Genomic DNA, 24,884 nt, shown 5'->3' on the forward strand with positions numbered 1-24,884 from the left:
TGGATACCTCCTGGTGGGGCTTCATGGAGAAATCTTTACTGATCACCAACCTGAATCCAGAACAGTCCCCATCTTTCCACGGACGGAATGAGAGGCCTTCTGTAACCAGGCATAACTGGCCATCATGGGCAAATTGATCAGGGTGAGCAGGCAGGGGAGGAGGTTACTCCGGCCAAAGCGGCGTCACTGGGGTCGCCTCCTCTTCCTACTGGGAATGTTGATTGTCGGGTCCACCTACCAGCGGCTGAGGAGCCCCTGGGGCCTCCCCTCACTGTGGGCGGTAGTCTCTTCCCACCACCCTGTAAAGCTAGCCAGCCGGGACCTCCCCAACAACAAGGTAATGGGGGTTAGCAGCGACCCTCCGAGAGCCATCTCTGCAATGGAGGGTGGGACGCTGGCGCCCCAAGCCACAGCGAGCAGGGACGAAGCAACACCTGGCATAACAATGCAGAACGCCGCCAGGACACCCGGAAGAACAGCCGCCATCCCCCCAACAGTACCCAGGATTAGCTACAGCCCAGCAGCAGCCCCCACGCAAAGAGCGGAGGAACGCCCCACAACCACACCGCGGGGAGGACTGAATCCCTCTACCCAGACTTCAAGCAGGCCAACGGTGGAGAATCATACCCCAGCAGCACCCAGGGGAGAAATGGGCAGCTACCGCCCTACTCCTGCCGGGGCAAAGGCGACGAGGGGCACGCCATCCCCGCTTGGTGGGACAGCAGGCAGTTATGCCGCCTCCGCGCCCATGACAGTGACAAGGAGCCGCGGGCTCACCCCCGGAACAACCGGGAGAGACAGTGTAAGTGTGGCAACCATGCTGGAGACGAGCCCTTCCGGGAGGACTGCAGAAAAAACCACCCCGACGACTCTGCAGGGAATAATCGGTAGCATCTCAGCTTCCCTGATAAATGACGTAGCAACAAACATCTTGACTTCTCCCAGGAGTCTGGTGGAAAAGGATAGCCTGACTACCCCCAGAAGAGTGGACAACAGCAGGTCAACCAACCCTGGGGGGCTGGTGGGAAAGAACGACCTGGCAGCTCCCGTGGGGACGGCCCTGCGGCACCCTGCAGCCAGCTCCGAGGGGCAAGTGACGATAAGCACCATGACAGGCAGTGGCCTGGCAGAAACTAAAGCCTCTGCTGCTGCCTGGAGTATCGGGAATCCCTCATCCAGAACCAGTGTACCTACCACCGGAATATCCTCAGCGACCTTTTGGGGGCTGGCGAAGAAACCTTCCACAGCTCCCAGCACCTTAGCACCCCTCAGGGTCAGCACAAGTCCTAGCACCCAGGTCCATCACCGTGTGGTTGTGGAGCCAGTCCCCTCTCCCACTGTCCCCTCCCCCAGCCTGACAACGGCCGTGACCCCAGAGACGCCCAGTCCCCATCCCTCGGCGCTGCCGCCTGGCCTGCCAGACCTTCACCCAAAGGCACAGTACCCCCCAGACCTGTTCAGCGTGGAGAAGCGGCAGCAGGGCTGGGTGGTCCTACACATCTTTGGCATGATGTACGTGTTTGTGGCCTTGGCCATTGTGTGTGACGAGTACTTTGTCCCAGCCCTGAGTGTCATCACAGACAAGCTGCAGATCTCCGATGACGTGGCCGGTGCCACGTTCATGGCTGCCGGAGGCTCTGCCCCTGAGCTCTTCACCTCCCTCATTGGTGTCTTCATCTCCCACAGTAACGTGGGCATTGGTACCATCGTGGGCTCTGCTGTGTTCAACATCCTCTTTGTCATCGGCACCTGTGCCCTCTTCTCCCGGGAGATCCTCAACCTCACCTGGTGGCCCTTGTTCCGCGATGTCTCCTTTTACATTGTGGACCTGATGATGCTCATCCTTTTCTTCGTGGACAGCCTTGTGGCCTGGTGGGAGAGCCTGATGCTGCTCCTGGCCTATGCCCTCTACGTGGTCACCATGAAGCAGAACAAGCAGCTCGAGCTCTGGGTGAAGGAGCAACTCAGCAGGAGGCCAGCCACCAAGATCATGGCCCTCGGGAACCTCAGCAGGGTAAGGACAAGCTGGCTCCGTTCTCTCTAGCTACTTTGGGGCAAAAGACATGGGGGAAGCCAGGGACCAAAGAGTGGAAAGTGCTGGGTCAGACCGCAAGAGATGGGTGCTCTGGTTCCCTTGTTATTCATGCAACACTTAGGGAGTCCTGTTCCCTGCCTGGCTCTATCTATGCCGGGACCTTTGCAAGGGTGGCCTTGGCTCAACTCCTGATCACCCTATAAAATGGCTATTGTTATGATCTCCATTGGCAGGGGAAGACACTGAGGCCTAATGAAGTTAAACCACAGTTCAAGGTCATACAGCAAATAGGCGGTGGGAGCAGCATTTGAATCCTGGTTGGTCTGACTGGGTCCTTGAACATGACATTAGAGCTGGGCTTTGGAGACTGTCCCAGGAGTTCCCAGGCAGGGAAAAATGATCATCTCTTCCATGTGCATGCTGTTTTGGGCTTACCTAGCACCCTCACTTTCATTTAATCTTATTTGTTCACATTCTGGATTTGGAGGCAGTGGTGGCTTTATGGGGTCTGACAAGGGGGAGGTTTTTGTTTTTGTCTTTGTTTTGAAATATTGGAGAAGATGGGAGCTCCACTCACCCACTGACAAGCCAGCCCTGGGTGCATAGCCCTTTCTCTGTGCCTAGTAGAGACCAGATACAGGAGCTCTAACTTTAAGGCTTTCTTCTGGCCCAAAGTTCCTTTCCAAGAATTTCTCTGCCCCTGTGAGGGACCTTCCTGCTGAATTCATTGCCTGATCCAATCACTTGGAAGAGGAGATCAAACTGGGGAAGTGATCTCTGAAAATTCATCTTTAAGTTTCTTGTTCCTTAAGACTCTGAAGTGAGGGTACCCCAGGGAATACAGACCCCATTTCTTTCCTGGTCCTAAAGAGTGAGTTTGGGCAAAGGTCGGCTCACAGCCTGCCTATTTACAGGTCTCGGAGAAGCCACCGGTATGAGCAGAATTTTGTGTGCAAAGAGTTGAAGGACTTAGCTATTATCCAAAGCAGTTTTGATGACTGGGGCAGGACGGAGACCAAACTCAGAGACATGTCTGGTAGCTGTGTGATGCAAAAGGGGTGACATGTACTTCCGTGAGGGTTTTTGAGATGATGTGTTCTGGCCAGATCATGGAACTGAGTCTGGAAACCTGGGTTCTAATCTGATTCTGCCTTCAACTGTGTGACCTTGGATTGGTCCCTTCCCCACTCTGGGAGAAATGACAGGGTCCAACTTGTCACTGTGATGTCCTGTCTAGCTCTAATATTCCTTGTCTAAGTGAGTTCAGTTCTGGCAGGCTTTGATGGTGGTTATTTGTCCGGTCTAGTTCATTGAGCATTAATTGCCTCGTTTGCAGATGACCCTGAAGGAGAGAAGTCCTGCTCAGGGTCAGAGAGCCAGCAGGTGTCAGAACTGGAATGGAGACCCAGGATCCTCCTCTGCACTCAGGGCTATTTCCCAGCAGACTACTGCTGCATACTTACGGAGGGCCTATTCCACACATACATTATTTCAACAAATTCCCAGACGAGGATAGATGGTTATCCCCATTTTGCAGATGAGGCAACTGAGGCTCAGGGAGGCCAAGTAACTCAGGCAGTCACACGGCTAGTTGGTGGCCCTCACCACTGGTTCATGAAGCTGTATTTCGGGTTTGAACCCAATCTCCGCTGCTAACTGTCCCAGTTCCCCTAGACAAGTCAGTGCAATTCAACAAACTGGTATCATCAAGCACGTGAATGAAAAGTAGTTTGGGAAATAAAAAGATTGTGTCCCTTCCAGTAGAAAGGACTGGCATAGACAAGAGTTACAGTAATAAAGGGATCATTATACAAAATGCTAGAGTCACTTTGCTTTTCAACTAGGCCTTAGATTGTTCTTCTGTAAAGTGAACTAATATCAAGGTTGGCAGACATCTACTATAAAGGGACAGAGAGTAAATATTTAAGCTCTGAAGGCCGTACAGTCTCTGTCACAACTATTCAACTTTGTTATTGTAGAATGAAAGCAGCCCCAGAAAATAAATAAACGAATGGGAATGCCATGTGGTATTTTACTAAAAGCAACATTCTCACAGGTGTTCTCCCACCTGAACAACTTGGAGATACAAGTTCAGCACAGAAGGATGCATTTTCTCACTGAATATTCGCCCAAGTGGTATCTGTGGAGTTTCTGAGCTGGAGGACCTTTTACTTTACTTTCTATGCTGCTCTGAGAATCTAGAACCAGGATAAAGGTTTTTTGTGGGTGTGTGTGGGGGGTATCCTTAATTCTAATGATGCTAATCAGTATTCATAATAAATGTTGTAGCATCAGATAGACACACAGTAACTATTTTAGAGTCTTTTGACACTAGCTGAAAAAAAACATCACAGTGAAAAATATTTCAGACATTGTCATACTGATATGGATTGGCGTGAGGATGCCTTTTATGACCCCAGTAAGGAAAGGGTAAATCTTTGTGTAGTTATCAACATAGTCTAAATTAGCTGACTCTGAAACTTAATACCTGATTTTGAAGCTCTCACGTATTTGTTCTGGCCAAAACTAATAAATATCTGACCTGCCTTGACCACACACCTAGTCACAGAAAGCCAACAAACAGCAAAGCTGAGGTACCAGCTTGGCTGAAAAGTCGTGTTTATCTGTATTTGAAGCACCTTCAAGCTCAGCCAGCAAGCACCACCATCTGCATGAGACGCCAACTGGCAAGACCGCCCAAGGGATGCAAGCAGGGGAACGAGCCTTTTCTGGGCCCCTTTGGGAACCCCACCACCACAACCTGCCCTCGGAATGCTTCAGAGGGTAAAACTCTTGAGAAAAGTCTGCCACTCTTTCCTAAATACACTGGGGGCTGTTTTTCTCCTGGCAGGAATTTTTATTAAGCCAACCTGCAGGACCTCCAAACAGATAAACCTGGAGCCTCCTGAGGGGCCTGGCCTCCCCTTTCTTCTTAGGGTTGAGTTTTATTCCAAAGGCTCTCATCAGTGGCCTCTGTAGCCAGTTGCCTGCTGTGGAGACAGGAGGGCTGTGGACCGGAAGCAGCCACCAGGGCCCCTCCTGCCTCGGTGGCCCCACCCAGGCTAGGCTGCAGGGAGTCCGCTGTACACCCCCAGAGCCCATTCTAGCCTGTGCTGAGGAGTTCCCTCCTTTACCTCCTTAGATGATAGCTCCCCACCAGTGGTCAGGAAAAAGATGGTAAGAGTAGAATTCTCAATTTGAGGACTTCTTTTCCTCATAAAATGTTCTTAAGCTTTCAGTGTTGACCTGATGGTGGATGCTAGAAGATGCCAAAATGAATGCATGAGAAACAGAAAAAGCTCAGACATCTGATCATGCTTGGCCCAGGAGCTTATGGTGTCCATGGATGCCTGTGTGCTTGTAGTTGAGAACTCATAGAGACGTATTTTGGCTTGAATAAATCTGAATGGCAGAAGAACCATGAGGCCTGTGCGTCACAGGGCAAAAGTCAGTCTTTCCTGACCCTCTGTGGACAGAGCTAGCCATTCCAAAGAGGATTCAAGCCCCTATGTCTTTGGCCTCTAAGAACTCACTGGGTGAAGGTTGGACAGGATAATAGTGGGATGGCTGCACCACTGTAGCCTCCAGTATCCCAGGAAGCTATGGGGTGTCATGAAACAGTCGGGGGACTTGCTGAGAAAACTTGCAGTGCCCCTTTCACATTCAGGTTGGTGATTTCTGCTCCATTTCGTTCCTTTGTGCTTTAGTGCATTGATTCATTCAGCAATGTGTATCCAAGCATCCAAACTTCCCCCATTCTTCAAAGCTTACCCAAATTCTACCTCCTCCACAAAGCCTTCCTTGTCCATTCCAGCACAGCACCTTTATCTAAGCCGTTCATTTCTTGAATGACATTCTGTTTTGTCATGTGTTGTGTTATCTTTGCCCTAAGTCTGTTTCTGGACATAGAATCCATGTCCTAAACATCTTTGTATCCCTATAGCATAGCACAGTGCTGTGACAAATTGGGTGGATGGATGCGTGGGTAAGCCCTGGGTCAGGCAGTATTCTCTGAGCTGAATGGAGAAGGGAGTTTAGCAAGTCCATCTCTAGTTTGGACTGTGGAGACCAGCAATGGAAGGAAAGACTATTACTTTGGGCAACTATTAGTGATCCTGCTGCCTGAAGATGGCACTAGAGGGCACTTAAATAAGCAAAGGCACTTGCCTATTCAGCTCACCATTATGAGCACCTACTGTGTACAAGACACTATGCCACCGGTTAGAGGAACAGAGGTGACTACATCGTAAGAGCAGAAAAATATGGAATCTAGCTGGGTAGACAACTCATGCATGTGAAAAATTAAACAATGATTTTTTTAAAAGTTCAAATGGTATTATAAGGCAGTAAATGCGAAGTAGTCCAGAAAGTAACTACTCTGGGCTTAATGCTTCTTCATCTTGGATTTTCTAGGGCTGTCCCAACTCTCAGATGCCTGCCTTAAGGTCCTCCAGACCACTAGCACTTACTGGATTACAGAGCCAGATTTTGCTATCCCAAAATGTGCTCAGTGTTGGTACAGAGCCTTTGAAGAGAGAGGTATAGCAATGAGCGGGAGGGAGGGCAGGGGTGAAAGGGGCCAGGAGGGAAGCTTTATATAAGAATTCCCCTGAGTTTTCTGAAAAATCGGTAGACACAGAAGAATGGACAAGGCATTTTAAGCAGAGGGAAAAGGCATGAATAAGGGGCCAGGAGTGAGAATGGATAGGGTTTATTTAGACGACAGTTCATTCATTCACTCATTTAACAAATAGTTACTGAACCTTTGCTAAGTGCCAGGCAGTGTTTTCCTATTGAACACACAGAGTGAATGAAATAGGCAGTCTGCCTTCAAGGTGCTAATGCGGCATTAAATTTCTTTGTATGTTTGTTCACATATAAATAACATACAGATAAATAGGGGGAAGTGCTCTAAAGGGAAAGAACAGGAGCATACAGAAGACTTAGATAGGCACCTTAGCTTCCCAAAGGAAGGCGACATGTAAGTGGGAATCTGAAATATGGAGGGTGGGGGAAAGAGCATTCCAAACAGGGCAGGAGGGCCCTTGTGGTGAAGGTCTCCAGGTGGGTAAAGAGGATGGCGCGTTTGAGGGACTGAATGACAGCTGGAGTTACTGGACCATAGTGAGTGGACACATTTGACTGTGAAAACGGATTGCAGGCTGAAGGCAGCCTGTGGAAGGCCAGGCTGCAGGCTTGCACATGTTAAAACATTCTCTGAGGCCGGGTTGCCACTGGGTTGCTCCTGTATTCCAATTTGAAGGCTCCCCAGAGAAAGAGACAAGTAGGAGAAAAGCAAGGTTCTCTCCGACAAGCACCTTGTGACTCCTGTCCCTGTTCGCAGCCAGGCAACGGGGCCGTTGTGGTGGATGAGCTGCAGGAAAACAAGAAGCTAAAGGTGGGTGCCACGTGGAGTCTGCCCGGTGGGCACGCTGCAGGGGCTCAGAGAACAGCCGCAAACCTGGGCACTGCGGCCCCGAGGCTGGGGATCCTGGGCTGGGCTCAACTGGGGACGCTCCTGGGAGCGCTGCCCGGGTAAGCCGGGGAAGGAGCTGGCTGCTTTGCCTGAGGGACTCTCACCTCCAGGTGGTTTGGAAGAGGGGCTAGCTTGGGTGCGAGGGCCAGGATGTCACTGGCCACTCTGCCACGAGCGTAGGCCTCAGATTCTGCATCTGCAAAATGACTGGACTAGAGGAACTCAAGCCCCAACACGCTGTGACCGATCTAAAAGCCTAATTACCTGTGGCTTCGGGATGCCCCAGACTAAGAGCAACATGGGAGGGGGCGGGGAGTCTGAGGCTCCCGAAATGCTCTCTTAACTGCCTTTGGCTTATGAGAGGGGAGAGGCTGGGGCCGGAATGAAACCTCTCTCATCCAGAGAAAATCCCCAGGCGTGCTGGGAAGAACTGTTACCACAGCCGCTAGATGGCAGAAGAGTTCAGACCCAGACGGATGGGGGTGCGGGACAGGGAGGGAGGGAGGGACTGAGCCAGCCTTTGTCTCTTTGCATGTTCCCTTGTGAATCATATATGTGCCACTGTGAGTGAGTGTGTGTCCCATCTATGTATCTGTGCATAAAGATGAGTGTGTGCGTGCCTGTGAAGGTCTCTTGAGTACGTGGACAGAAAAAAAAAAGAACTGGCCTGGGAATCAGAAGACCTGGGTGCTAGTCTTAATTCTTTCATTTACTCCCCACACACCCTGGGATAAGCCACCGAGCCCCGCTGAGGTTTCATTTCCTTTTCTGTAGGAGCTAGCAGTGGCACAGCACGTACCCATGCTCAGGGGCCTGTCTGTGTGGTGGGCAGGTTGAGTGTGTTTCTGTCGGGGGCTACTTGCAGGGCTGGACAAACCCTCAGTAATGTGGCATCTTTAGGACACATTGCTCCCCATTGAGATCCTGGGGGATTTATTCAGTATGAGGAGTTAGCCAGGCATGGAAGAGTGAGGGGAGGCTGAGAGAGCCCATCAGCAATCCTGGCTGAAGTGAAGGAAGTGGGGAGGCTGGGGTAAGGCTGCTGTGCTTCGGCCCTCATCCCTGTGGGAGGGAGGCAGGGCTCCCGAGGCCCTCGGGTGGCTCCTCCCTGGCATGACAGGGGCCCACCCAGGCCTGTGTGGCTCTCCCCTGCCCAGCTCCCGGCAGCGCTGACCCGAGGGAGCAGCTCCGCCTCTCTGTACAACAGCACCATCCGCAGCACCATCTACCAGCTCATGTTGCACAGCCTGGACCTGCTGGGGGAAGGTAAGCAAGGCCTCCCCAGACCTGCGTGGCTTCCCTGTCCACTCCTTCCCTCCTGCCACTCAACAAGAAGTGGGTACTGCAAAATGGAGAGTCAGAAGGTGGAAGTGCGGAGAGTCCACCAAGGAGAGTGGGTGGTGAGGAGCCACAGTGTGGCAGCCGGGATAAAGAGGCAGCCGGGGCTCATCAGGAGGGGCCCCAGGAGCTAAGGTCCTTAGGCATGCACATCCCGCTATGTCCTGCCTCTGTATCCCTTCTAAATGTCAAATGAAGGGGTTCACCTGCAGTTAGTGAGGCCACGAATGCCACGTGCCCTGCGATGGTCTATGTGGGGGCATAGAGTATGCCCCTGTGACTTCCCGGCAACGCCCACCACCCACCAGCCGGCTCCAGTGAACCATAGAGTCTCTGGCCATGCAGCTTGGCCCAGGCTGATGGCCAGGGTAGCTTCTAGGGGGCACCTCCTGTAGGCCCCACAGCCCAGAAGCCCTCAGTGGCACCTCCCTCTGCTCTGTTTTCAGCTCTGAAGTCTTAGAGACCTGCTATTCCCTCCCCCGACCAGGAATCTCAAAGGACACTCTGTGAGCTGCCAGGACCACTTCTGGGGGTGGTGAGGTTACAAAGTACAACAGGGGCTGATGTCCAACTTAACAAAAATGATGGGGGCAACTGAGATGCTCACCAGCCACCTTACTAAGTCCTGCCTACTAGTCCCTCCCAAGGCACCTGCCCCCAGCATGCTTCCCAGGCCCCTGGAGGGCACACTCAGGGGCACTCCTGCCCTCTTTGGGCTCCTCCTTCTCTGGGGCTCTGGCGCAGAACTGGGAGCCCAGGCAGGAAGCCCATGAAGGGAAGGTTGGCCCCAGGGTCTGAGTGTAGCTGGGAAGGAAACTGAGAACTGAGCTGAGTAGACGCCAGAGGCTGATGCATGAGCCCCGGGGAGCACCCTGCCTGGCCTTATGGTTCAAGGACAAGTTTTAGGGGCTCCGAATTTCCTCAGGCTCTGAAGCGCCTTCTTCAGACACAATATTGGTTGTTGGGTGTTTAAAAAAAGCATATTATACTGTGAAAAGCAGAGTCAAAGACAAGGTGGTCAGACCTTCCTTAAAACATCATCAAGGTGAGCCTTGACACCAAGAGGCCGCACCCACGTGTCAGCTTCAGAAAACCAGTACCCCTGGGGTTTTGAGAGCAGAGCCTGTAGCACCTGGCAGCCTGTGGGTGACCCTGCTGAGGGCACACCTGGTCCGGGTGACGGAGTGAAGGGGGCTGTATCTCTGGGTTATGCTTGGCCACTCCCCATGGAATCACAAACTCTAGCAAAGTCCTGAATGTAGAGACCTCCTGAATGGGACACGGGGCCCCTGCCCTGGGTCACTTCCCTCACCAACAGCCACCCGCTGACCTATTTGTCCTAACAGGATTATGTGATGGCCCGGCCAGGCTGAGGTCAGGGGAGATTGATACTAAGAGGAGATGATCCGGCTGCGCTGAGGGCTGAGAGGCCCCGTGGGGAAACGAGTGCTGGCGGAGCCAGAGGCAGTCATCCCGGGGAGACCAGCAGGCCTGGTACATCGTGGGGCTGGCATGGAAAGGGCCGTGGTGAAGGGCTGTGGCTAGGCTCTGGGAGGCAGTGTGCTCAGAGAGGCCGGCCGTGATTCTACACCCTGAGGCTCCGCGCAGGCAGGGCTGGGACTGCCCAGGGCTGTGACAGTGGCCTTTGTTCCCAAGACTTTCCAGAGACACGTTTGTGTTTCTATGTGCTGTTTCCCAATGGCTGTCGAGACGCTTCACCCTTCCCAGGCATTCCAGCTCTTTCCACAGAGCTGAGGTGTGGTCTGAGCTCCCATCTGCCCTGGGAAGGGCTTTTCCTCTCCAGGACCCTGTTCCTCTTCTGGTGACTTCAGCTGGATGCGTGTGGGTTTGGGGGAGAGAGAGAGAGAGATGCTGAGACAGAAGAACAGATGGGGACAAACAGAAAGAGGCCCTGCGGCTCACCTGCCTTCTTCGTTGGCTGGGGGAATGAGAGGTTGGGGTGTGTGACGAGAGATGAGAAGGAACAAGGGGAACTCGTTTTTCTTGCCAGCTCCTCCAGGCAGTCAGCAGATACTCTCAGCGCCAGGACCGGGACCAGGGCAGCGTCCCTTTGATAACAGCTTTGCGTTGCTCACAGAAGACTGCAGTGCGTGGTCAGGACCAGAAGGGCACTGGAGTTGTCTGGATGGAGGCATGGAGGGCCTGCCTCCTGACATCGCAGGTCTGACGAGGACCTGCTGGCAGGCCCCCGCCGGGGCTCTTTGGGGGGCCACACACGCCAGAGTGGTGGCTCTGCAGAATGGAGCCCCCTCCCAGAGGCAGCTGCAGCTGAGAGTTTAGAAGACAGGTTGAATGGAGGAAATTCCAGACTTGTCTATATTTCCTGCCCATCCTGGACCCAGGCAGAGTCCAAGCCAGCCAGCTTCCCAGATTGCACCTTCTCTGTTTATGGACTGGAGCATCTTCAGGCTCCCTCCCAGCTCGAGCCTTCCAGAACACGGGGCCTCATCGCTGTGGGGCTGCTTCCTGGGACAGCTGCCCTCAACTCCTGTTGTCCAGTCACCACTGATGTCAGAACTAACATGCAGTGTTTTCTAGGTGCCAGGCACCATTTTAAGGACGATTCATTGTATAAATTCATTTATTCCTTCAACAACTCTGTAAGACATTACGGATGAAGAACCTGAGGTACAGAGAGGTTAAGGAATCACCCATCTAGGTCCCTGGTTAGCAAGTGGAGGGACTAGGATTCAAACCCGGGCTCTCTCACACCAGAATCCAAGCTAACGTAATATTGAATTGTAGCAATTAAAACATTTTTATTTATTTTGTTTCATGGACCCCCACAGGAGTCGTGTGTCGTGGTATTGCCTTTTTAGAGAGGCCAGCCTGGACTCCAGAATAGACCTGTGGCAGCACTTTGCTCTATAACTTGTGCCACTGCCCTCGCCCTCCCAGGCTGCCCGGCTGTGAGGACCCTCCTGAGCCTCTGCACCACAGTCTCTGTGCCTCCCACCCTGAAAGGACTCATGTAAAGCACTCCGCCTGGGGCCTGGAACATTATCACATCGAAAGAGCATTGTCCTCCCCATTTACCATTCCTGGAAATCAGGACAGCACCATTCTGTACACGATGCTCTGTGGGCCTCACCCGAGCACGGTACACGCACAGGGCTCTGGAAGGAGGCCCCGCTTGTGCTCCAAGTATCTGGGGTCAAAAACGGTGCAGCAGGGAGCTTGGCGGTCAGCGTTTCTCCTTTCCCATCGGAGAGGAAAGGCTCATGAACATGGCTACCAGTAGTGCCCCTGGAGCTAGAGCTACAGTGGCCCTGGATTCTGGTAGCTTCCTAGCAAGTGAGCTGCAAAGGACTTTAAAGATAATCTAGTCCAAGGACAGCAAAAATGTCTCCCTTTTTAACAACGTAACAAATGTTATTATTTGGCCACTCCTTGCCGACTGCAGACATCACTGATCAATCCTGGTAATCCACCAACCTCAGATCAGAAGCCTCCTCAGTTCATTGCTCAAAAAAGCCATCTCCTCAACGAATTTGACTGGATCTGTACTGTTGGAACTCAACCAGGAGTTGGGAGGGGTGCAAGTTGTAGCACCCCAAAATCTCATGACTATAGACTATCTATGGTTAAAAGAACATATGGGATGTGAACAGATCCCAGAAATGGGCTGCTTTAATTTGTCTGATGGTTCAAGTACAGTTGGAAAATATCCATCATATCATAGATAAATTTTCACAAATGCCTAGGGTGCCTAAATGGTTTTCTTGGCTTCACTGGAGATGGCTGGTAATTATAGATTTGCTTTGTTTATGTCACCATATTCCTATTATGTTAATATGTGTGTGCAAATTAGTTAGTAGTTTAAAACCTATACATACTTAAGGTACTATACAAGAAGATATGTCAAAGAAATAATCAATCCTCCCAAGTTTCCTTCATATGCTACATCTATAGCTTTTCTTCTTCCTTCCTAATTACAAACCTTAAATAGAATTCGTGCCTCATATCGAATTTACCGAGTATCATAATTCCTCCAGGTGGTAAAGATACCTCGAGACAAGTGCTGGGCATAGAAGCCACAGGGCATAAATCTGCAAAGAAGTAAAAAGCTAACCTTTGCAAACAATATGGCTTCTCTCTCACTTACCAACTTTACATTTCCCTGTATGGCCCCGGAAGATGACTGGTTAGCCAGAGACGGGTAAGATTCCTCAAGGGAGGAACAACCTAAGACAGGCACAGTCGCAGGGGGGCCATCAGGTGAGAATTTGGGGATCAACAGAGGTGAGGCTCAGAACCTCACCCCCCCTGCTTTGAGAGAAATCTTCTGCATCCGTGGATGTCTTGCTGCCCTTGTCTAGCCTGGATTAATACTTAGTCCATAGGCACACACCTGATCATCTGATCATCTACATTTGCCTTCTTACAGCACTAAACTATGTTTTCTACCTTTATCTTGCATCTACCTACCACTTCAGCATTTTATTAAAAATAAAAATAATAATAATAATAGGAGAAATGTGGGATCAACATATAAATCAAGTACAAAAATCAAATGAATATTCATATTTGACCTGATGGTTTATAGGTCATATTGCATGATCAAAACCGAAAGTTTCTGTGATGAATGCCCTTGTACTGTTCACCATGTAAGAATTTATTCACTCTGTAAGAATTCGTTCACCATGTAAGAACTTGTTCGTTATGCTTCAGAAGATTGGAGACTGACGAGAATTAGGCTTGAGATGGATTAATGATTGTACATTGAGCATTGACCCCCCTATACTGAATTTTATTGTTGTTAACAACCATTTGATCAATAAATATGAGAGATGCCCTCTCAAAAAAAAAAAAAAAAAGCCATCTCCTGAGCTCAAAAAGGAAAAAAAACATCCCATGTGTTGCTCCTCAGTCCAAACAATGTCATTTTACCAGAAAGGAAATAGGACTAGAAAGGGGGAGTGGCTTGCTCCGTCACAGCTGAGTGAGTGACAGTGCGGGGAATTCAAGGCAAAAGTTGGGGAATCGGCACCGTGAGCAGGCCAGTAGGACCAGAATCTAGGCACTGCAACTCCCAGGCCAGCCTCTGCCCGCCCGCAATGGCAGCTCTGGTTGCCCAGCGGACCAGCCTGACTGAGGGGCATGCCAGGGATGCCACGGCCGCAGATAAGAGGTGCTTCTGTTCTCATTCACAGCCCGGCCCTCCAAGGACAAGGAGGAGGATGGCTTGGATCAGGAGGCCAAAGCCAAGCCTCAGGCCACAGCAGAGGGCACACCAGAAGGTGAGAGGACGCCAGCCCAGTAGGTTTCCTCCTGCGCCTCCCCTCCCCGCTCCTGGCGGCCGGGCCCTGGGGTGTGCCTCTTGGCCTCTCCGAGCCAGTCTCCGGCCTGCCGATCGGGGCTGCCCTGCCCACAGCCGTCCTCTGGCCTCCCCCTGCCAGTGCTGCTCCCTTTCTGACTCAGCCGCTGGCGCTCCCGCGAGCTTCAGATGGGGAAGGCCAGGGCGGGCCAGGGCGCTGCTGAGCTCCTGTTTCTTGGCTAGATCTCATCCCAGATGAGACTCTATTGGTCTCTATTTCTTCTTCCTGTCACTTCTACACAAGGACAGTGCTGCTAGGGACTGGTCTGAGACCAGCAATCCCAGTGAGGGAAGGCCACCAGGGAGGGGTCTGGTGACATCGGAGTTCAGCATCTGTGTGGCAGTTGGGCTTGGGTGGTGAGAAGCTCCTGCCCTGTGGGTCTCGCACAGCCCCCCAGGCCTGCCTGACTGCACCTGGCAATGTGCACAGACAGGGAAGCTGAGGCTCAGAGAGGTCAAGTCACTTGCCCAAAGCCCTCCCAGCCAAGAAGTGAGAAAGCCTGTCCCTAAACTCAACGCTCCCCACTTTCCATGTCTCCTGTTCCTCTAATCCTATCCCAAGGCTTCCTGGAAGCTGCTTTTGAAATCGTCAGGGTCCTCTGCATGCAGCAGGTAGGGGGAAGGGCCAGACTGAGGGCTGGGGCCTCGCCTGTCGCTGCTGCTCCGGTTGCCCAAGCTGTTCACAGTATCATTCCTCACACTGGCCAGGACGGGGATTCGGGGGGCAAGGAGGCCACTCCCAGCTGCGCTCCCATCTGTAGCTCTCTCTGTGGACAGGGCAATAATGATTTACATCACATCATTTTACTTACCCTATCAATGAGATAGTCTCCACCCAAGCCTTCTGAGACCCTGAGGTGGACAAGTCCAGCAGCCCTGCAACCATGCACACCAGTCTCTGCCGGCTGCCTTCAAAATCTGGCACACTCTTCTGACCTGTCCCATGTTTGTCCTTTAAAGAGGAGGAGCCAGCCAAGCTTCCTGCGGTCACAGTCACACCAGCCCCTGCTCCAGCTGTCACGAGAGATGAGGAGGAGGATCCTGGCTGTCAGGTAGGCCCAAGCTTCTTCCCAAGTGAAGGAATCTGAGAGGCCCAGGGAAGGGCTTGCTGACCCCAAATCCTTTCTTCCTGAAGGTCTGAAATGCCATTTAATGTTCATTCCTCTGGGTTGAGGAATGGCCATTTCTCTGAAGATCAAACACCTCATGGGGCCAGTTAGTTCACCATAACACCTTAAGGTGAGAAAATATGTATGAGACGGTGTTGCCACCTGTCCCTGTAAGAACTGGTGCCGTCAGAACATGAGCAATCTTCACAGCCCCACGGCCTCTTCTTTCACCGTGCTCCAGCCAAGCTGGACTTCTTGTCTCCGTGCATTTCTACCTGCAGGCCTCAGCCCCCCTGGTTTCCTCCCCCTAGAATGCCTTCTCCCCTCCACCTTCCTCTATCCCAATCTCACCCACCCCTTCAGGCCAGTGTAAATGCCTCAACTGATCCCCAGTCTGAATTCATGGTGCTTTGTGCCTCTCTCAGGGCTCTCATCCCTGTCTTTCTTGTACTCTATTTACGAATCTCTCCTGGTTTCCCTGCTAGGTGGTGAGGTTCCCGAAGGCAGGATCCAAGTCTGAGTCATCTCTGTCCCCCCAGAGAGAAATGCGATGCCTGGCTCACAGCTCTGCTCAATAAGGGTTGAGTGACTGACAGCAGATAAGCATTCAGTTTGCAAGCTCCACCCATTCGTTTTTTCTGTTTGACACCCGGAATCGTATCTCATCCTTAAGCCGACAACTTTGGGTTTAGTGTCTGAGACATCTTGATGGGATCATGAGTGCCCTGAGTTGACCCATTATAGCAATGGGGTTAGGAGGACACAGAGGCGTCTCCTGGAATCCCAGAGCAGGAAGTGAAGCTTGTCTCACACAGACAGGACCGAGGCCTGAGAAGCATCTGTGCCCTTGGTGGCTTCTCACTCCACGTCCTGCTGCCCCTCACACCCCCTTCTCTGTGTGCAGGCTCCACCACCCAGCCTCTCCTGGCAACCCGGCTCCGTTTGCTTCCTCGTTAGCACACACAGCCCTAAGTCACTGCTCCAGTCCTCCCACCCACAGGGAGATCAACAAGGACTGGCTCCCAGGCTCAGAAGAGAGAGGGTCTGTTCAAACCAGGTCACAGGGCTGTTAGGAGAGAAAGTTCTCAGGCTGGGCAGACACTCCCATACCTACTGATTCAAATGACTTGTCATCTCCTCCAGGAAGCCTTCTCTCCTGATAGGGATGGGGAAGGGAGGGCAGGAATTACTTCAGACTAAAATCTTCTCACTCTTCATTCTCAATTCAAAGCACAGGCTTCATGGACATTAGTATTTCACTACTTCATCAGGGGTTCTCAACCCTGGTTGTACATTAAAATATTTTAGAGAAGCTTTAAAAAAAATGCCCAGGCCCCACCTTCAAGCAATTAAGTCAGAATCTATGGGGTGGATCCTTGGGTGGGAATGTTTTTAAAGCCTCTGGGTGATTTTAATAGGCAGCAGAGTTGAGAATCGCTGAGCATCCCTTGGGGGTTGGCTGTGTCACAGAATTTGTTACAGATGACGTACTACTTGAGCACATAGCCCGGGTCATTTCTCAAGGGACTGGATCAGCAGATTGTGATAGGTTAGTTGAGTGCCTAATGTGAAGACCCTCAGATAACTGACTTTTAGGGCAGAGGGAGTCAGTTCAAGGGTCCCAAATGCTGGTCTGCAGATAAATTTGTTAGGATCGCTTGAAAGCCTGTTAAGATAGATTCCTGGCTTTCAGCTCAGAAGTTCTAATTCATTTGGTCCAGATGGAGCCAGGAAATTTGTATTTTTTATTAAATTAAATTTATTTATTTATTCTGGGAATTTGTATTTATAGTAAGCTCACCAGGCTACTAGGTTTGGGAACCAAAGATCTCCTTTAGCCCTGGTATTTGCAAAGCAAGGTAGCGTAATGGTTAAGAGGCTGAGAGTGGGACTATCCATATTTAAATCCCACCTTCGTCACTTACAAACTCGTGGACCATGGGCAAATTATTAACCCTCGTTTCTCCATCTGTCTGGGATGGGTTTAATACTATCTATATCATAAATTAATTGACTCATGAAACATAGTAAGTGCTGTTATTATTTAAACCACTTAGCTTGGTGGTTGACATCCCAAAACCCTCAATAAGTAGGTATTAATTATCATCATGATATATAATGCAATATAACAGTTTGGGAGTTGTAGAAGACTCGCAATGTGACGTGATCACCGAAAGATATGCCACATTAATGGAAGCATAGTATCTAAGATAACGGACGTGATAATCCTATTCCACTCTATACAGTGTTCTCTGTTCAGTTCTGGAAGCTTCCTCATGAGACATGAGTTCATTAGAATGAGTTCACCAAGATGGGAAGGAGGCTCTAGTCCATAGCATGTAGTGATGGCAGGACCTGGGAATCTTTAACCCAGGGAGGAGAGCTGTCTCGTGGAATAGTGACTAGCTTTGTTCTGTGTGACCCCAAGAGTCAACCTGTGTACAGGAGGTAGAATCTTGGTACAAACATGGGCTCCAAACCAATCAGTTGTCAAGATGACAAAAGCTGCTTTAGGTGGTGAGTTCTCCATCCCTGGATTTGATCAAATAAACACAGGACAATCACTGGGCAGGAGCTGTAAAGGGGATTCTGCTGAATGATTGCATTAGTTTTCTCCTCCTACCCAAGTTTTCAGGTTCATTCTGAGAGAACAACACAGAATGGGGAGACACTGGGAAGGAAAACAAGCAGTAGTTACACAATATCATTCTTATCAGCATCCTATCCTCATTAGCATTATATCTGCTACTATTAATTAGTAGTTATTGCACCTTAATCTGTGGTTTTGGGCCGCAGGAGGACGTGGCTGGAGCTGAGAGTGCAGGTGAGGTGAGAGGTGAAGAGGCGGACGCTTCTGGTGAAGGTGAGAACAGACAGCGAAGCGGAGGTGAGGCCCAGCTGGGAGGTGAAGGTGAAACTGGAGCAGGACAAGGAGATGGTGCAGCGGAAGGTGGACGCCAAGCGAGAGAGGACGGGAAAGAGAAAGGTGATGAAGGAGAAACCGAAGAGCAGGAATTCAATGCTGAACGTGATGAGGAGTGGACAGATGGCGAACAGGGAGATGATGGAGGTGACAGTGAAGATGAGGAGGACGAGGAGGAGGAGGAGGAGGAGGAGGAGGAGGAGGAGGAGGAGGCGGCGGCGGCAACCGAGGCGCCTCTGTCCCTGGCGTGGCCTGACACCAGGCAGAAGCAGGCCGTTTACCTCTTCCTCCTGCCCATTGTGCTCCCGCTGTGGCTAACGGTACCCGACGTCCGGAGGCTGGTGAGTTTGCCCCCCAGGCGCCTACACCCAGGGAGGCCAGGAGAGGGCCAACCAGCCTGGCAGGGCTCGACCACAGACTATCTGGGGTGAAATTTGCAGCTATGGAGACTGTGCACCGAGGGGGCCATGCTCATAGCTTGGGAGGCCCTATTACATGCTTACTTCTACCTCTACGAGCAAGGTGAACAGCCCCCACATGTCTCCTACCTCAGCTTCTTGATCTTAGTAAGGGACTAGTGCTACACCCTCTCCATATTTCACAGGGATATTCTGAAAACGTAGGGTGAAAGTTGAGATTTCCACCCAGCATTCCTATTTGTAGGGAAAGGTCTAGCATATCCTACCCAAAGGCAGTCCATCTCTGATCTGGGTTTCGGTGGGGGAGGGCCCAGGGAGGTCGCCGAAGTCAAACCAATACGAGATCGTCTGGGTCTAGGGTGAGCCAATAGCTCCCTTCAGTTTGGTGACTGCCCAACCCCCTACTGGCTGGACTCGCCTATGGGCACCCACCCCATCCTTTCGCAGCCACCTAAGGGGCCTCCCTGGAGACAGAGATCTTAGCTCAAATGTCTCCAGATCCTCCCCATCACAATTCCAGCACATCTTGTCACTGATTCTGGGGCTCCCTCAGAAGAGCCAAAGACTTTCAGCCTCTGCAAATTATTTCTCTCCCTTTTCAAACTTTTCAACAGGAGTCTAGGAAGTTTTTTGCTATCACCTTTCTGGGATCCATCACGTGGATAGCCATGTTCTCATACCTCATGGTATGGTGGGCTCACCAGGTGAGTGGGTGAACAGCAGAAACTGAATCCCCCATCAGCAGCTTCTAAGGACACTTTTTTCCTTCAGGGCGAATTTCCAGTACCTAGGGAATGGTAAGGATCGAGTGGATTTATTGTTTCTACATTGAAAAGGCTTAAAAGCTGACTTTTTATTCTAGTGAAAGTGGCGCTTTTCAAGTGTGGCTCTTCTGCCTTAGAAAGTCTTCCCACTGTAGCATGACACAGAAGGCCCTTCACAGTCTGACCCCGCTGACCACCTCTTTATTCCCTGCTTCCCCTGCCGTGCAGCCCGCGCTCCTCCCCACCCGGTGGAATCGTACACACGCATGAGCCAGGTGTTTCTGCCTCCTCTCTAGCATTTCATGGTCTTCCTCTGACTGCCACGGCTTTTCTGTCCCATGTGGAATACTGCACTTAGCACAGAACCGTGACCGCTGTTCACAAACTCTCCTTCACGAGGCTGAGAGCAGTGTCGGGGTGCTCTCGTACTTCTGTCTCCAGCCTCTTGGTTCCTGACACATAGCAGTGGCCATGGTTCTGGAAATGGAACTGTGACCCCACAGATCTTGGGGGGAGCGGTTCTCTTGAGAGCATAGGGGTGGTGCAGTTGGGAGGTGGTATCACAGACAAAGTCCAAATTAGAAAAGCATCAATCTCTGAAGCCTTCAGCAGGGGCCCTGTCCTCTCTCTCTCTGAGGCCCATCTGCCGAGCCGTCAGTTCCACAGTCAGCCTCCCTCGCTCAGGCCCAGGGAGTGTGCTGAGCTCAGGGAAGGGTCGGGGGTTTGGACAGAGTAGTATGTGGTTGGTGTTTTGAAGAGCCTCAAACTTTCCCCTTGGTGCCACAGTTCTCATTACTGTTCCTGTTTACCAGGTCGGTGAAACAATAGGCATTTCTGAAGAGATCATGGGTTTGACAATCCTAGCGGCAGGCACGTCAATTCCTGACCTCATCACCAGTGTGATAGTTGCCCGGAAAGGCCTGGGAGACATGGCTGTGTCAAGCTCTGTGGGCAGCAACATATTTGATATCACCGTGGGGTGAGTGGCAAAGTTACTTACTTACCAAGGCACATTAACTATGACTGGAAACCACTGTGTGGGTTCTTGGCTGGTTTTCTGCTTCATTATTTATACATGGGATAAAGGGGCATTTCTATTATTTGTTTCTATAAGGCAACAAAGTATCTTCTTCATTCATCATAGCCAGATGGGATGAGAACTAAACCGCTGCTTGCAATGCACCTGAACTGGAATTTACAGATGAATTGAAAACTTAAGTCCATTAAATTCCATTACCAAATACAGTCAAACACCCTGCTTACTGGCCTGCAGTGCGGTGGAGGTAGGGTTGGAAGAAGCCGTGACTCAGGCTCACTTCCTGAAATTCCGGCCCTTTGCATTTGGGCTTCCGCCAGCTTGCAGGCTCTACAAGCGTTTTGTGTAAACAAGCAAGTGCTGTCTGCTCCTGTCCTGGTTCTCTAACCCTTCTGCCCAGTTCGGTCGGAGCAGAGCACCTGGACTATTTTCACTTCCTCAATCATGTCCTGGATTTGGGTGGTGTCTATTGGTTTCTTTAATTTCAATTTGTGTATGCGTGTGTATGGAGGATGGGGCAGGAGAGCCGTAATCACTAGAGAATTTAAAGAAATGTTTTCCTGAGCTAGGACTCATCATAAAAATGTAGAGATTAAAGAGTCACACATCAACTGATCTGGGTTAGTGATGCAGAAGTCATGAAGTGTGAAGAAAAAAACCCCTCAGATCCAGAAAACCAGTTTTAATCTAGCCTCTTCCAGTTACTAGCAGTGAGTCCTTGGGCACATAATTTAGTTTCCCTGAAATTTAGTTTTCTTATGCATGAAATGAGGCTGATACTTTCAGCACTATTTCATAGGCTTTTTTTTTTTTTTTGGTGGAAAAGTGTTTTGTAAATTGTAAAATACTGTTTGCATGTATTGGATTATTACAAACACTAAGAATGTTCACACTGTTTCTTCATTCTTGCAGACTACCTGTCCCCTGGCTGCTTTTCTCTCTCATCAATGGATTACAGCCAGTCCCCGTCAGTAGCAATGGCTTGTTTTGTGCAATTGTCTTGCTTTTTCTCATGCTCCTGTTTGTGATTTCTTCAATTGCATCCTGCAAATGGAAAATGAACAAGATCCTTGGCTTCGCAATGTTCCTCCTTTACTTTGTATTCCTGATAATCAGTGTGATGTTAGAAGGTCGAATCATATCCTGTCCTGTATCTGTCTGAGTCAGAGTCACTGTTACGCACAATGGATGTGGGTCAGAAAACCATGCCAAAAGCGAATGTACTTCTTGTTACGTGAATGAATGAACATGGTCCAGGGGAGTGAACTGGGTGGCCAACTGCCTTGATGCGAATGTTCTGGGACTGAATGTTCTCCTTGGGAGCACCTGCAGCTCCCTGTGAATGAAGAATCTCACCTCTGGAGGGGTGGAGTTCCTACCCCTGACCATGGAGGCCAGCAGCAGGATCCCTGGAGTCAGAGGGTTTTCTAAATGAGAGATACTTGGGGGTAAGTGTTGGGACAAACAGGAGCAATAAGACAAGCTCCCATGCTCCCGGTTTCTTCATCATTCCTAAAGGGCTGCTGATCCAAAAAAGACAGATGTGGCCGATCACTCCCCCTCCTGGCCTCTGTCCCAGGCACACATTGCAATTTGCTGTCTACTCTTTTTCTGTTCAAAACATGAGGTTCTATCAGATTTACAGTCATTATAGGTCCAGTTATTGGTGAGTTTAAGAAGCTAAGGCAATAGGGAAAAGAAGTATAACAGGGATCAATTATCATTGCACATCGTAGTCCAGTAAAATGTGTACCAATGATACATAGCTTAAAAGGACTACATTAGCTCTTATTATTGCATTTCTGAAAGGTGAAATTAAAATAAGTTGCCCAAGATATTAAAATTTGTAATTTGCTTTTGAATTGGAAGGCATGGATGTTAGGGAAGGCAAACCACTCTAAGGGCTAACAATAGTTCTAACAAGATTTAAAAGTATGTATTTATCAGAAAATCCAAGTTAGGGTTGTCTCCATTAAGTGGTCACCTTGAGGAATTAGATATTCTAATGAAGCTGCCCTGGCCCTGCCCCTCCAGCATATTCTCACTCAGCAGAGACAGCTGCTACTAGTGAGGGCGAGCGGAAGGAAGTTTTGAGTCTAAAGTCAGCAGGGCAAGTCTGGTTTATAAAGTAAGAGATCCAGTGGTGGAACGCTATGTTTGCATGTCAACTTAGATTGGATTATAAAGCAAGCAGACTGATTTTTTAATGTGATTTACAAGTGGATCTTAAGGCAATAACAAAGGATATTTTCCAAAAATGCTTAAGACAGTTATGACGTATTGAAAAAAGAATATTATGACTTCCAAGGTAGCTAGTGTAAAGGACACTTGTGTTTTTAAAGACTGTGTGGTTATTGAAACATTTTGTGTGGAATTTGCAATGCTGATCTATTAAAATACCACTGCTTGCTGCTTTTACTAGCATCAAGCTAAGGGACACATGAAGTGAAACAGTTCTATGTCCCTGGTTTCAGAGCAAAACAGCTCAAGTGACTGTGGATTATGATGGTAAATATTGTTTTAATTACAAACATGAGAGAGGATTGATTCATTGAAGACTAGAAGATAGCAGGACAGATGTGATGTGAACAAAAAAAAAACCATTCTGGTGTTGAAGGGCTATGTTCAAAGTACTTCAGTCCATAATCCATCTCCTGAGATAGGCTTGCTAATTAATGGCCTCACTACCCCAGGATTCTCATTCTTGGAAATGACTTTTATTAAATTTTAATAAACTGGAGTCCCAGTGGTATTTTACTTTACAAACATGGATGGGTTCCTCTGTATCTTTTGGTTACTTGGTCAGCTCAAGAGAACCTGATGAAGAATATGGAATCATGTTCAAATTCCATATTCTTGTATTAGTTTTCCTCAGTCATGAGGCTGCTGTACCGCCTGGTCTCCATATGCCCAGGCCTAAGAATAGGAGGAAAGAACAATGCCCAGGAAGGAAGGGAAATCCCAGTGCCCAAACTCTGATTGCCAGCATGTGTCTGCAGCCAATCCTAGGGAGCCTTGGGGATGTTGCCCAGGATTCGAGGCTCTTCCCCAGAATGACTGAGTGAGGACTGATGGATAATGAAACATTCTACAGTGCTAAAGCACTGGACAGCCATTTCGTGATTAAAATCAACTCTAAGGATCTAACATGCCTTTCCCAATCAGAATTTCTGGCATTTCTCTTTGCCTAGAAAGGAAGTTGTTATCACTTCACACTGTGACAAAAAGGTTCAAGTACATAAAATGAAAGCTGGGTATTGACGGGTGAGTAGGAATTCACTGGTGGCAGGTGGGGGGAGAAGAGGAGATTTCAGGGAGATGGAAAGCTTATGTAACTTCTAAAAGATCAATTTATTATGCCTGGAAATTAAAATTTTTTTGGTACACTTATAAATTTACAGTAATTAAAATTATTTTGTTTTAGGAGGTAAAACATCTTAAAATGTCAAGATAACGGTGAGATGGCCCTCTCGTTTGATAGGCAAAATCATCTGCACAGTTCCATGGGACACATTCTAGGTCATTCATTTAACCTGGAAAGCCTGAGCTGTCCCAGCTGAGTATGTGAATGGGAAGACTGGCTGCATAGGTGACGTCTCCTTCATCCCTCTTGAGGTTGCATTTCCTTGATGGCCTTGGTATTAGGTTTAGGCCAAACACCTAAAGATGTCAAACTGTTCGTAATTCAATGGGCTAAGATTCTATATAATACCAGAAAAAAAGGGTTCATCCCAAATTTTTGAGAATTGTTATGTTTTAAATGGTTACTATACATTTTGAACACTATACTGTACTCTCATCAAAAGGTGTGAAAATATTTTTATCCAATTATAGGCTTGGCCTATTTTATGACACTGTCTATATCATAATTATCATTTATTTAAAAATTGAGTGCCAAAGGAGACAGGAATTGGAATTTAAGACTTAGGGCACCCCTTGGCAGATACATCTGAAAAAACTGGTTGGTCTTATGTGCCAAAGAATACCCTTATTTCTGACCCCGTTTGTAGGAGGGTCCACTTGTAGGTGCAGGTTGCAATGTGTTTTGGGACTGGTCACTCTGAAAGGTACAACGAGAGGGCTCATGGTAAGGACTTTCTATTCCTGGGGAGTCACTAGCGCTGGTCAGGACACCCTGCCCCAGGTCTGCCTACACAACCACAGGCACACACCTGGTCTTCCGGCCCTTCACTCTGATGAGAAGGCAAAACATGGAGAATTTCATTTACAGAAAACCCCATCAGTTGCTCCCGTAGTGTTATCACAGTATCATGTCTGAAAAGAAAATCTTGAAATACAAAAGGAGGGAGTCATCCAAATGAACAGCAACTGTGGAAAGGCCACACAGTAACTTCATCGGAAGAGTCTGTTACCATCTCGGAGAATAAGCACATGCATACGGGCTTTCTGAAGCAGAGACAGAAATTCCTATATTAATTTGTGTAC

General features: G+C 49.5%; 1 protein-coding gene across 4 annotated transcripts; it reads left to right on the plus strand.

Annotated features, from left to right (window-relative positions):
• Window positions 1–22: 22 nt before the first annotated feature.
• On the plus strand, window positions 23–23,178 carry SLC24A1 (solute carrier family 24 member 1). 4 transcript variants are annotated; one of them, XM_037010020.2, is made up of 9 exons: window positions 23–2,014; window positions 7,380–7,433; window positions 8,669–8,777; window positions 14,024–14,110; window positions 15,148–15,239; window positions 18,093–18,560; window positions 19,253–19,342; window positions 20,215–20,381; window positions 21,351–23,178. In XM_037010020.2, the coding sequence occupies exons 1-9, from the start codon at window positions 125–127 to the stop codon at window positions 21,598–21,600; spliced, it is 3,207 nt and encodes a 1,068-aa protein (XP_036865915.2). In that variant the 5' UTR covers window positions 23–124; the 3' UTR covers window positions 21,601–23,178. The 4 variants fall into 4 exon arrangements, with proteins under 4 accessions (XP_036865915.2, XP_036865918.2, XP_036865916.2 ...); XM_037010023.2 differs by lacking the exon at window positions 19,253–19,342; XM_037010021.2 differs by lacking the exon at window positions 7,380–7,433.
• The last annotated feature ends 1,706 nt before the right edge of the window (window positions 23,179–24,884 follow it).

Source organism: Manis javanica, chromosome 8 (assembly GCF_040802235.1).
Source record: "Manis javanica isolate MJ-LG chromosome 8, MJ_LKY, whole genome shotgun sequence".
Classification (NCBI taxonomy): Eukaryota; Metazoa; Chordata; class Mammalia; order Pholidota; family Manidae; genus Manis; species Manis javanica.

Coding starts and splice junctions, on each gene's coding strand:
- SLC24A1 (XM_037010020.2), top strand. CDS start 125: ATGGGCAAATTGATCAGGGTGAGCAGGCAGGGGAGGAGGTTACTCCGG. Junction 2,015..7,379: donor CCCTCGGGAACCTCAGCAGG/GTAAGGACAAGC, acceptor CCCTGTTCGCAG/CCAGGCAACGGGGCCGTTGT. Junction 19,343..20,214: donor TGGTATGGTGGGCTCACCAG/GTGAGTGGGTGA, acceptor CCTGTTTACCAG/GTCGGTGAAACAATAGGCAT.